The sequence below is a fragment of the Microchirus variegatus genome (assembly GCF_963457635.1).
Source record: "Microchirus variegatus genome assembly, chromosome: 1".
NCBI classification, from domain to species: Eukaryota; Metazoa; Chordata; class Actinopteri; order Pleuronectiformes; family Soleidae; genus Microchirus; species Microchirus variegatus.
Genome location: NC_139802.1, coordinates 35,542,898 through 35,555,141, shown reverse-complemented (window position 1 = coordinate 35,555,141; position 12,244 = coordinate 35,542,898). Strand labels below are relative to the sequence as shown.

The 12,244-nt window shown below is 42.1% G+C and overlaps 1 protein-coding gene across 1 annotated transcript in view; it reads left to right on the top strand.

The window, feature by feature from the left end:
- Window positions 1–285: 285 nt before the first annotated feature.
- The window catches only part of pcsk5a (proprotein convertase subtilisin/kexin type 5a), a gene marked incomplete at both ends in the record, with an annotated part of 49,319 nt that continues 37,360 nt past the window's right edge, over window positions 286–12,244 (top strand). The window contains 13 exons of the mRNA XM_083903591.1: window positions 286–477; window positions 3,103–3,207; window positions 4,924–5,082; window positions 5,230–5,373; window positions 5,678–5,754; window positions 6,013–6,101; window positions 6,207–6,379; window positions 6,487–6,693; window positions 6,961–7,061; window positions 7,203–7,306; window positions 8,194–8,314; window positions 9,499–9,687; window positions 11,985–12,121. Of these exons, the coding sequence (XP_083759717.1) occupies window positions 286–477; window positions 3,103–3,207; window positions 4,924–5,082; window positions 5,230–5,373; window positions 5,678–5,754; window positions 6,013–6,101; window positions 6,207–6,379; window positions 6,487–6,693; window positions 6,961–7,061; window positions 7,203–7,306; window positions 8,194–8,314; window positions 9,499–9,687; window positions 11,985–12,121 (1,798 nt within the window). The remainder of the gene's footprint in view (window positions 478–3,102; window positions 3,208–4,923; window positions 5,083–5,229; window positions 5,374–5,677; window positions 5,755–6,012; window positions 6,102–6,206; window positions 6,380–6,486; window positions 6,694–6,960; window positions 7,062–7,202; window positions 7,307–8,193; window positions 8,315–9,498; window positions 9,688–11,984; window positions 12,122–12,244) is intronic.

Sequence of the window (12,244 nt, the reverse complement as noted above, 5' to 3'; positions counted from 1 at the left end):
CTAACAGGCTGCACCTCCTGATAATGACATGTAGTTTCGGCATGTAGCCCACAGGTCGGATCCTTATAAAGGACACCAGCTGATCCCTGGCTCCCATTTTGAAGCAGTAACAGGACACCTGCCTTTTTACCAGTGAAGAAGAGTCTCGTCTTCACCACTTCAGCAGACACAGATCCTTCCGTTTCTGTGGGACACACCTCACGACACCAAGAGAGGATTTAAAATAATAACAATTTTAGAGGAGCACCATGAAAAACATCATGATGAGCAGAGAGTGAGCGCTGCATGACTCACCTGCACACAGGAAGCCTCTTCACCTCTGCAGACATGGTGCGTTCACTCACCCTAGGGTTGGCATTTCTCCTTCACTTTGGTCACGCAGCGATTTTCACCAACGACTGGGCCATAAGAATGAGAGGCGACCTCGAGTCTGTGAACGCCATAGCAGAGAGATATGGATTCATCAATATGGGTCAGGTACGTGTAATGCAACACAAACAAGCAGCAGACATGGACACAGCCACCATTTGCATTATTGATCCCCATTGTTGTCAAGGCTCCTAATTTCTCAGTCTATCACTGTAATGTGTAATGTGTGGCCACCTTTTCATTACACACACACATATAAAAGACACAGGACACACAAAGGCAAGAAGCAAGATATAGGATATGACCAAATGTTGCAGGGATGGAAAGACAATGTCAAAAAATAAAACAATAAACTGTAAACCATGTTTATCTTGCTTCACTATTGTCAGTTAGCTGCACAATGGCAAGGGTTTGCAAAGATGCAATCGTAGTATTCTGTCTTCAAATATCAAGATTTGACTCTTAACACGTTTGGTGCAACTCTAGTTGATGGACCTTTAATCAGTAACATCCCTTTATCAACCTGCTATCAACATTCTGGACAAGAAACCAGTCCAGTTTAATCACTGCAGTATCTTAAAGAAATACAACCTTTTTTATGGCATTGACAAGTTCATCATTGGAGCATCTTGCAAACATTATATCAAAATGTTAAACATAATATCTATACAATGTGTTGTTGAGTGTGTTATATTTTGTTCTTTTCCACTAAACAGTGTGTTGGTGTTTATTTTGCATGGCCCTGTTTTGGTAAATATTTGCTATAAAATTTAATATTTAGTATAAAGATGTATAAGAACAATTACTTTAACTATATGTTCACCAACTAAACAATACATGAAGTAATAAATAATAATTCAAATAGTTTAAAAGGTTGCATGAATCTATCTAAGTTAAACCACCACTAAGATGCTGCAAAACTAGGTTAAACTATGTGAATGCTTTCTCCACCAATGGTGATTTACTTTAATTGTGTCCTGAAGAAGTTTTGATGTCAGAGGTCAGCAGCTGCTCATCTACATTACAAGTCCATTAAGCTGCCAGAAATGCCATTTCGTCGTCACATCTCTTAACCTTCCTTTCAGCACCCACCGACCTCGACAATATAATATTAATTATCCAAACTGTTAAAGCCCGGAGAACCAACATCACTGCCATTTCAATTAAGTTTTTCACGGCACTTATTGGTGCTCATGTACGCGGCAGAAATAAAAACGAGAAATCAATCAGGCCCAGTGCTCCCACACCAGCAGAATGACCAAATAAAAACAAAAATCAATAAATGATAAAGCAAATAAATAAAAATGGAGCAAGTAATAGAGCCGAGGCCTACACAATTCAGCTCACGTATTCCCTCGGGATAGGTGCTGTAATGAAAGTTGCAGGCTTTGGGTCTGTGTGTGTCACTGTGGGTGATTTGAACCAGAGAGCCACTTTGAAACAGACAAAAAACAGTTTTGCTTTAGAGAGCTTAGTTTGGAAATCAAGAGGCAATATCATCAGAGAGTCATCAGGGAATGAATTAAAACCATCACTTATTCTTGTCAATCACAGAAACTGTACACACATTACTCAGAGCTTTTCGCCTGAATCGTAAAATGGAGGTGAAATTATTTTAATTTGGCAGATATTGAAGATAAAATAATCACCTGGTTGCATGAGTTGTTGTGGTGTAACAGGATAAATTAACCCCTGCCCAGAATAAACCCGGGTATAGTTTGGCCCAGAGTAAACCAGGTAATAAACTGTTTTAGGCCAAACTATACCTGGGGGTATACTTTGGCCGAGGCAGCTCTGTTCTTACACTCAGAAATAAAAGTGCTAAGTAGAACCATATAGGGTTCTTCGGCTTGTCCTCATGGGAGAACCCTTTTTGGCTCCAAGTAGAACCTTTTTATAAAGGTTCCACCTGGAACCCTTTTGGAGGGTTCCAAAAAGAACCCTTGTAAGACCCTTTATTCAGGAAAGGGGTTTTAAAGGGTTCTCTGGATCAAAATGGTTCTTACTGGAACCATTAGTGTTACCAAGAACCCTTGAAAAACCCTTTCTTCGGGAAAAGGGTTTTTCAGAAGCAAATGGTTCCAGGTAGAACCTCAGCCCTTGTAGAAGGACCCTTTTGGAACCCCTATTTCTAAGAGTGTAGGGTGATATTGATGTGGTGGATTTAAATGTTGAACGATTTAGTAATTCTTGTGTAAATACACTCAAAACCTCTTTACAAAACAGTATATATAAGTGGCCTAGGCCATAATATACCCAGGGTATAATCTAGCACAGGCCTTTAACCCTGGGTTTATTCTGGATTGGTGTTTATACCTGGTCACCTCTACAGAGGCCCCTATTCTGGACCACCATGTTTTTACAATAGCCCTAAATTGATAATACTGTAGGTATTGGAAGGGATGTGAAGTGAGGGTAAGGACATTTTATATACTGCATGTCCATTTAATGCACTTTATATTAGTCCATTAAAAAAAAAAGTGTTCCACACAAACTGTTTAAGACGCACAAAAAATACTGTAGATGATGCCACAGTGTGGCTTAAGTCATGTGGCTCAGGTTGCATTTGCCTGAAAATCTATCACAGGTGTCAGGTAGCCGCCTCAGTGAGAGACACCAAAGGCAGGTGAATAATTTAAAACGACATTTAGCCCAGTGACAGAGCAGGGAGAGCAGCTGCCCTTCACCCCCGACGACAAATTAATTTAGAGGATTTCATGTCTGTTTCACCAGATTGGCAACCTGAAGACTTATTACACTTTTCGCCACCGTGAGACAGCCAATCGGTCCACTGTGTCCAACAAAGAGGTGACTGCCAGCGTTGCCAAGGAGACTAAGGTATAGTAATGGGATACGCGGATTGGACGACTCTGCTGGATTATTAATCAGCTGCATGTCCCCCCTCCCTTTCTCCAGACACGTGAACACATGCGTGTTCATGTGTCGGCTACCTCCTACACAAAAACACACACGTCTTGTCACATGATGGATTAAAATGTCCATAATCGCGCGCCTCCATTTAAATGGTAATTGCTCATCGGACAAAGTTCAAACAGGAGAGAGTGAGATAGAGAGAGAGTGGCGTGAACTTCAACTTTAGGAGAAAATGTGTGTGTGTGCCGCACTAGAAATGATTCAGGACACTCGATTTGATGAAGCAGCGACGTTACAGCCTGATTTATTTTTGCATATTATAAATGAAATGTAGAGATATAGGCACACATAGAGTATTAAAACCCCCAGAGTGCACCGAGGCATCGCTGTTGTTAAACTGTCTAATAAAACGTGTATTTATAATGTAGTCAGCTTTATAGTGAGACCAATTGGAAGCAACAAATATCAGCTATATTTCACCTCGCCTTACATTGCAAAAGAAACGATGTTCCAAAAACGCAAAGGAACAGCAGAGCCAGTGGTAAATGACCAAAGGGTTTGCCAAGGTAAAGTTGTTCTCCCTGAGCGGATGGTGTGCACATTAACACGCCAATCATCTCTGGAACTATGAGCTGTTGGCTGGTTGGTCCTCACATATCTCAAAATGTATGGATCATAATCGTCGTCCACATATTTGGAAATCTGTTTCTTTATTGGAGGCATGAAAAATGTCATAACAGACTTACACAAAATAAAGAAATAGATCCTAATGATTACACGGGTAAATGAGTTTCCGCTGTGTAGTGTTTTTGTATTTGGTCCACATTTCTACGGAGCCTACGGAGCCCCCGAAGTGACATGAGAAAAAAAAAATTCAAAGTCGAGATCTCGACTCTCCCAAAAAAATATGAAAAAAAAAAAAAAATGAATTTTTTTTTTCATTTTTTTTCATTTTTTTGGGAAAGTCGAGATCTCGACTTTGAAACTCGAGATCTCGACTTTCAAAGTTGAGATCCCAAATTCAATTTTTTATTTTTTTTCATATTTTTTTGGGAAAGTCGAGATCTCGACTTTGAAATTTTTTTTTCTCAAGTCCCTTCGGGGGCTCCGTACGTAGGTGTGTGTGTGACGAGAAAAAAAAAAAAGAAAATTAATAATTTGAATTCTCGAGTTTCAAAGTCGTGATATAGAGTTTCTCAAAAAAAAAAAAAAAAAAAAAAAAAAATTCTAATTTGATCTCGACTTTCAAATTAGAAACATTTAGATTTCAAATTATTATTTTCTTTTTTCACTTTGGGGGCTCCGTACATTTCCATTACGACTACAGTTATAACAATTTTTTTTTTTTTAAACTCTGCTCCTGGCAAAAAAAAAGAAAAAAAGGTCAGTCAGGGAAGTCATCATCTGGGAACTCCGAATACAGAAATTCTCTGTGATCCATAAGTACAAAGTATTCTATGCCCAAGAAAAAGGTTGAATCAGCAGAAACAGTGGCCTTTGGTTGTCGACACTTGACGTTTAACCTATGTGTGGTCGAGATTTAATACTTCATCGAGATGCAGAGAAGGTTCTTCGAGCGCTTACAAGTTCAGTAACCTTTAATTCAATGCCGCTTTGATAAGCGCGACCTCGCTGACTGACAATCTTGACTGTTAAATAGGTTGTATGTTCCTTTTTAAGGTGGAATGGCTCCAACAGCAGGTAGTGCAGACAAGAGCGAAGCGGAACTCCGTCTTGGCAGACATGGAAACAAAAGGCCTTCCTGCTGCCCATGCTCAGTCCATCAGCAGCCACACTCTGCACTTCAATGACCCAGTGTGGAGCAGCCTGTGGTACATTGTGAGTCAGATTTTTGTATTTAATTGTCCCAGTATAAGCCTGAATCACAGACACGTTAACCCAGACTGACGGAGTCAAAAATAGATCCTGATTTATTCTTTTTAATTTCCATGGGCTTAGTCTGATGTCCCACTGTTTGCTCCACAGCGATGCAGCGATGAGTCCAAAGGCTGCCTGTCTCACATGAACATCGCCGCGGCCTGGGAGAGAGGGTACACGGGGAAGGGTGTGGTGGTGTCCGTCCTAGACGATGGCATTGAGAGAGAGCATCCAGAGCTGAAGCCAAATTACGTAAGTGCCCCAGGATGGGACGCCCTTCTCGGTAAGGGGACATTAATCATAAGTAATTTGGCAGAGCTCTTAGACTAAGAGGGCAGAGCTGAGACAGATATTCCAGGCAGCTGAGGCAGAGCTTTTGGGCCAAAGGTTTAAAAAAGGCCGGCTAAAAGGAATTGGAATAGACATTAAACGTCTGATCCACTTAACTCTGGAATGGACTGGTGAATAATGCTCTTTGTGATTTGCCTGATATAACGGAGACTGATAGCCGTTGGCGTCTTGTTATGTGCCGCTGCTAACTTTCCATCTAATTCAGGATCCTCTTGCCAGCTATGATGTGAACGGACAAGACCCAGATCCGTCGCCACATTATTCACGCACTGCTGATAACTCGTAAGCGCTTCCTTTTGTTTTAATCGAGATCTATCTTTGCACCCGCTACCTTGTTTCCTTTTCCAGTCACAATTCTAATTATTGCACGCCCCCCCACCACCACCACCATCACCAGTAATTACTTGCACATATGAATATGCAAATACCACAGTCTGAATTCTGTCTTCTCACTGGTTTGATGTAACGGAAATAGCCTGTCTTCACCTCATGCATATGCATCTAACCTCATGTTCTGATGTTCTCCTCCTCTCTGTGAAGCCATGGGACTCAGTGTGCGGGGATAGTTGTTGCCGCTTCAAATAACTCTCAGTGCACGGTTGGAGTCTCTTTCCATGCGCGGATAGGCGGTGAGTCCGCGTGACGGCGTTGGAATTTGAATGCCGAAGGACATTTTGAGGACAGAGTTTTTGGTTTGCAAACATCTTTGTTCTTCTGCCCTCTTTAACCTGTAGGCATCCGTATGCTGGACGGAGACGTGACAGACATCACCGAGGCCCAGTCACTGAGCTTCAGACCTGAGTATATTGATATATACTTAGCCAGCTGGGGTCCAGTGGATGACGGCGTCACGTTAGAGGGACCCGGGCCTCTGTCTCAAATTGCTTTACAGAACGGCATCAAAACAGTGAGAGCGAAAAAAGAGACTGGCTGTGTGTATGTGTGTGTTTGCGTATATACCTCATCATTAATAAAATCAATAACCTGTCTCTCTGCTCCCTAAATGAATCCCAGGGCCGACATGGAAGGGGCTCTGTTTTTGTCTGGGCTTCAGGGAACGGAGGGCGTAAAGGTGACCACTGCTCCTGTGACGGCTACAGCAACAGCATCTACACCATCTCCATCAGCAGCAGCACTTGGCGTGGACGGCAGCCGGGTTACCTGGAGCAGTGCACCTCCATACTGGCCGCGGCTTACACTGGCGGAGACGGAGAGGGGATGGTGAGCATAGAAGCTGCTTCAAATCAAAGGGAAAATCTTTAGTATTTAGTCATGAAGTATATACGTAAGACCTTCGTGGAAGCTGCAATCTGAATATCTGGTGCATTAAAACACCTTTGATCATACAGAGAACAGACAAATGTGTCATGTACTGGTTCACATGACATTGAATCAGTCCTGCATGATGAACAAAAACAGAGAAGAGTGTAACAGCAGGTAAATGTTAAAATTAAATATCAAACAGACGCGGTGTGTTGTGCTCGACAGGTAACGCTTGGTCCGCGGCAGAGCTGCAGCTGGGCTCCCCAAGGGACGTCATTTGCCTCCTCCATGGCTGCAGGTGTCATCGCTCTCACTTTGGACGCCAAGTAAGCGGCTGCTCATTCACACGTAAAAATCCATACGTGCAGGCCCTTTAAAAAATCAATCGGAATATCTATTGATGGAGTGATGACAGTATAATGTTTTTTTTTTTGTTTTTTTTTCTTTATCTAACCTTTTTTTCTCAGCGCCCTGCTAACCTGGAGGGATGTGCAGCACATTATTGTGAGAACATCCAAAGCTTATCATCTTGTCGCTCCTGACTGGCGCGTGAATGGAGCCGGATTCACAGGTAATTCCACTCATATCTTTCATCAAATCATTTTTTTTTTCTAGCCTTTTACCTACAGTAACACTGTAGTGTGTAACTTTCAAATATAAACAAATGTCCATTACAGTTCAAATATTGTCAAGCAGCCTAGCAGAGCTGTTTCTCTCCGCGCTAGTAAAGTGAGACGGCTGCAAACACAAAGAAGCTCCCATGAAAAATTCAGAAGTAAATCCTCCTGCTAAAAAAAACAACAGATCATTCAGTAGTTTGATGGGAGAAATGCTTCTTTGCCCACACTCGCCTCTGCACTGTGAATGTATACACACATTCAAACTATCACATACAAATAATGTCACAAAGACCAACAGAGGCACAATAACAGCAACAACATACACACTATGCACTGCAGCTTTAATATATCTGTACATTTTTATATAACATAAACTGTGTAGTTCAACCCTATGCCAGCTGGGATTGGCACCAGCGCCCGCGACCCTCATGAGGAGCATAAAGCGGCAGATGAAATAAACTGTGTTGTGATTCATTCTCCAAACACAACATCTCTTGAGAATGTCTGGTTTATCCAGTCCCAAAATAAGGAGTCAAAAATAGTCAGAGATCGTGCACAATCTTGGCCTGGCTCGTGATTTATGTCGTGAATTGTTTTTCAATCATCTCAAAACCTACTGTATAATGAAAGCGATGAGCAGAGGTAGCTTAATAAGCATATTTTTTGGGAGACTATAAAACAGTGAGCACGAAAACTAATGAGATACTGTGAGCAGAACAGTGATAAACGCCTCCAAAGTCTCAGGAGTGTGTGGAGTCTTTTAAAGCTACAGTGCCTTTTATGCCCCAGCTAATCTGCCACATGTGTGTCTATGTGTGTGTGTGTGTGTGTGTGTCAGTGAGCCACTTGTATGGCTTTGGTCTGCTGGACGCTGAGAGCATGGTGAGGGAGGCCGAGCGATGGAAACAAGTTCCTCCACAGCACAAGTGTGTGAAGGAGGCTCCCGTCCAACAGAGCAGGTATTTCACCAGCTGCACTGCAAGAGATCTCTGCTTCAGCTAACACTTTTTGTTCCCCTAATGTTAGTTTTTGGTTGCACATTATGGTTCTTAGAAGGTTACTTTGATGGAATTAGTTTTTTTCTGCAACCCAGATATACACATATAGATAATCAGATACAAATGTCCCACCTTTCTGAAAAAGTAAGATGAATAACGACTTAAAGCGGACCTAGACCGGAAGTTCCAATTAACGCTGTTTTTTAGTGTGTATCTGCGTCATTACCTTTTATTACGAAGCCCTGAATTTTCGAAACAAACAGTTCAGCCATTGCTGAGAACGCTGTGTTTTATTGTAATCTCGGGCTCGAGCGAGATCTCTGAAAAAACCCGTTCTGGTTACGTAAACAACGGTTCTCCTGAACAGCAGATCGTCCTGCTCCGGGCACTAGTCCGGGCACATCTGGTTGCGTACATTGAACCGCAGAAGAAGAATAACGTCCGTTGTGGAGGTGTTTCACGAGCAACAGTGTCTTCTGACTCTGGGTCTGACTCTGGGTCAAAGTCATAAAAGGGACTGCGGCGGGGAGTCGTGAAGAAGCTATTTTTAAACACTGTTAAAACAATGTTTTGATAATGAGTAACAGTGCATCCACTGTTCCAGAGGGGGGCGCTGGGCCTCTGAGAGCGGGTGTGCTGAATATGTCACTTCTGGGTACTGGCCAATCACAAGACAGTTGGGAAGGCTCTACGCTGGCTGGCCAATCACAACACAGTCTGTCTTCTGGGGGTGAGATTTATGTCTGAAATATCGCGGCTCAGCACAGCGTCAGAAAAGAAGGATTTCTATTGGCTCGTTTACAGCAACTAGGAGGTTTTTGACGATAAAAACAAGTTAATGTATGTAAGTAGACCTCCATAACTAAAATATATGTGCAACAGGACCACTCTATGTGAGTTTTAAATAATAACTGTACAACGTTCTGAGAACGCAGTTGCAAACAAAAACACGGGGCAACCACAGGAGAACATTTCAGTTTCTGTCTGTCTCTGTCTCTCACATTCTACCCTCACACGCTTTAATGGGGGTGTCATTTCATTTACTCAACCTTCTCCTTGTCTCTTTTGTTTTCCCGCCTCCCCTTTTATCTCCGTTGCTCACGTTGTTTTCTTTCTCTTTATGTGTTTTCTCCATCTCATGACAGATCTATTCATCCGGGCTCAGTGCTGACGTCTGTTTATGAGACGACAGGCTGCTCGGCCAAACCCCGGCAGCATGTTGTTTATGTGGAGCACGTTGTTGTGCGCGTTGCCATCGCTCACAGTCGTCGTGGCGACCTTTCTATTACGCTCACGTCACCTTCGGGCACTGTGTCCCAGCTGCTTGCTAACAGGTAACTAAGAGCAATGCTTCATCCAGACTAAAATATTTACCCCGCCATGCGGTTTCTATGTTTAGTGATCGATGAGTGTCATTTCCATTTAGAGCCACTGCACAGTGACAAATCCTCCAGTTAGCCACCTTGTCACATAAGGAGGATTAAGTGTGGATTTTGGCACCACACACTATTGGAAAATTGCACGAGCTGTGCTCACATTGTGTTTCAGCGGAACTGGTATCTGTGTCAGTGTAATTGATTTTAGGCAATTTTCTGCTACATGTAGTAGTGTCTTACTTTTCGCAAAAGTGTGCAGAACAATTTGTCATAAATTATATAAAAATGAGTTAATTAAAGTACATCTGAAGCCCAGTGGTAAAAAGTAACTATGGTGCATATGTTCACATTAACTTGAATCAATTTAATTAATTTGTTTATGTTTGTTGTAATGAATTACTAGTGCAGTGCTCGTAGGAAGTATGTATTCCTATAGTGGGAGCTGAAGAAGATTTTTCAGTTACGGTAATGCATGATAAGGAACGTAAAGGCTAACACAATACAAACACTCTGCAACCTCATTAGGCACAACGCAAATGTTTTCATTTTTGATTAGCATTAGCGTAGCTAGCTGTTTTGTGACTGTCAGCCACGCTTGACGCTAATGCTCATCTTAGCCTCACTAGCTTACCTTTGGAGACAGTTAGCCACAAAGTTGAAGCATGATAATGCAAAATAATAATAATGTGCTTGCGTATTGGTGAATGGACACCTCATTGTTTCAGTATAACACCATGTTCTGTGGTGAACCGTGTGTAAATGTCTCACCCACCGTGAGGACAGCCTCTTCACTCTCACCTCCCCGCTCCAGACAGCGCAGCCGCTGCTGATGAGCCGCTGCCTGCCTGGTGTAGCTTGATGAGTCAGTGAAAATTAAAATTCCTCCAAAAAATTTGAAAATCAAGGATGCACACCATCAGGCCATGCTCAACCCATATCCAATGTCTTAGGGCGATCTGACTAACGGTCAGCGAGATATGCCCGTCACAGACAGACAGACGCAACTTGCTTTATAGATAGATAAAAGCAACTCTTGCTCTCATTGCCCTCTGCTCAGTTTAATGCATTGATGGGTAACACATCCCAAATAACCAAAATCCCAATCTTTCCTTTGTTTTTCAGCTTTCTATGATGTTCCACACAAAAAATTAAAGACATCACTTTTACTAGAGCGGAGGGTGCGTCACCTTGGCTGTAAAAACAAAAGGCAGTTTTCAGCAGATTATAACTGTATCGCAGCAAAGCTGTGATCAAAATCAGAGGGCAAATCAAAGTTGCTGCGGTTATGTTTATCAAAGAGGTAGGAGAGTCAAAACACACCTTGTGTTCTCATGCAACTCAACAATGTCCACATACTATACCACCACAGCATCTGGCTCCTAAATGAATGATGGAGATGCAGTTTGACTGTATAATTTGTCTTAATTGCTCAGGAGTACGTTATTGTCACCATTGTTTTAGTCTTTTAACCTGAAACTCACTGCCATCATTTCCAGCAACAACAGGCTTTTGTTTTTGCCAAAAAAAAACAATTAAAACCCACTGTGCCCGACACCGTTCTGTATGAAACATCAGAAAACAACAGTCAGCAGGTGGAAATAAAGGAGCGTTAAGCAGTTACAGAGTCAGATATTTGTCTCTAAATTTGGAGGAAAGAATCTGCTGGATGAGTAAATGCTGCAAATATCATCAAAATAACATTTTTACAGTCATAATATCAGTGTTGAGTTCACGGCTTTTATGCTGCTTCCAAATGGCCAAAAATGTTATCACAAAAATATCCTGCTGTTCTATATTTTGCAAACAGTTATAAAGAATGTTATTATTTATTTTATTCAAAAATAATAGCACTACATGAAATTTACAATCTGGTAAATGTTCCAGATTGTGGCCATTTGCTAATTTCCATCTCTAGTCCCAAGGCAGGCTGATGTAACACGATTAACATATAAACACAACACGGTAATGTACACACACACAGTGACGTACTTGTTAAGCACGGTCACAAATAGACATAAAACACATGACGGGCATATAACGTGCTGTTCCAGATCGCAGTGCAGTACACGATGAGCTAAAAGTGCACTTTCTATTTGAAGAAATAAAGAAATAAACCATTCCACTGCTCTTGTGTTCCATTGCTGTATTCTTTCATCAGCTACACTCGTAGTCGTTGATGTAGCGGTGGTGGTACATGATGTAGTTGTAACATTGATGGTTCTAGTGATTATATATGTAATGTGTTGCTGCTTCAGGCCTCTGGACGACTCCACAGAGGGATTTCAGAACTGGGAGCTGATGACGACCCATTGCTGGGGGGAGCGGTCAGCGGGGAAGTGGGTTCTGAAAATCAAGGACACTCCCTCTCAGCAAAGAGACAACGCTGAACTAGGTCTGGTCGGCTTTGTAACACCTTAGTGTGAAATAAAACACTGCATTTCAACTAGAACAGCAGCAGCTAAAATACAGCCCGGGCCTCGCGGGACAGACCTCTTATCGCTCTCTCTGTGCTTCT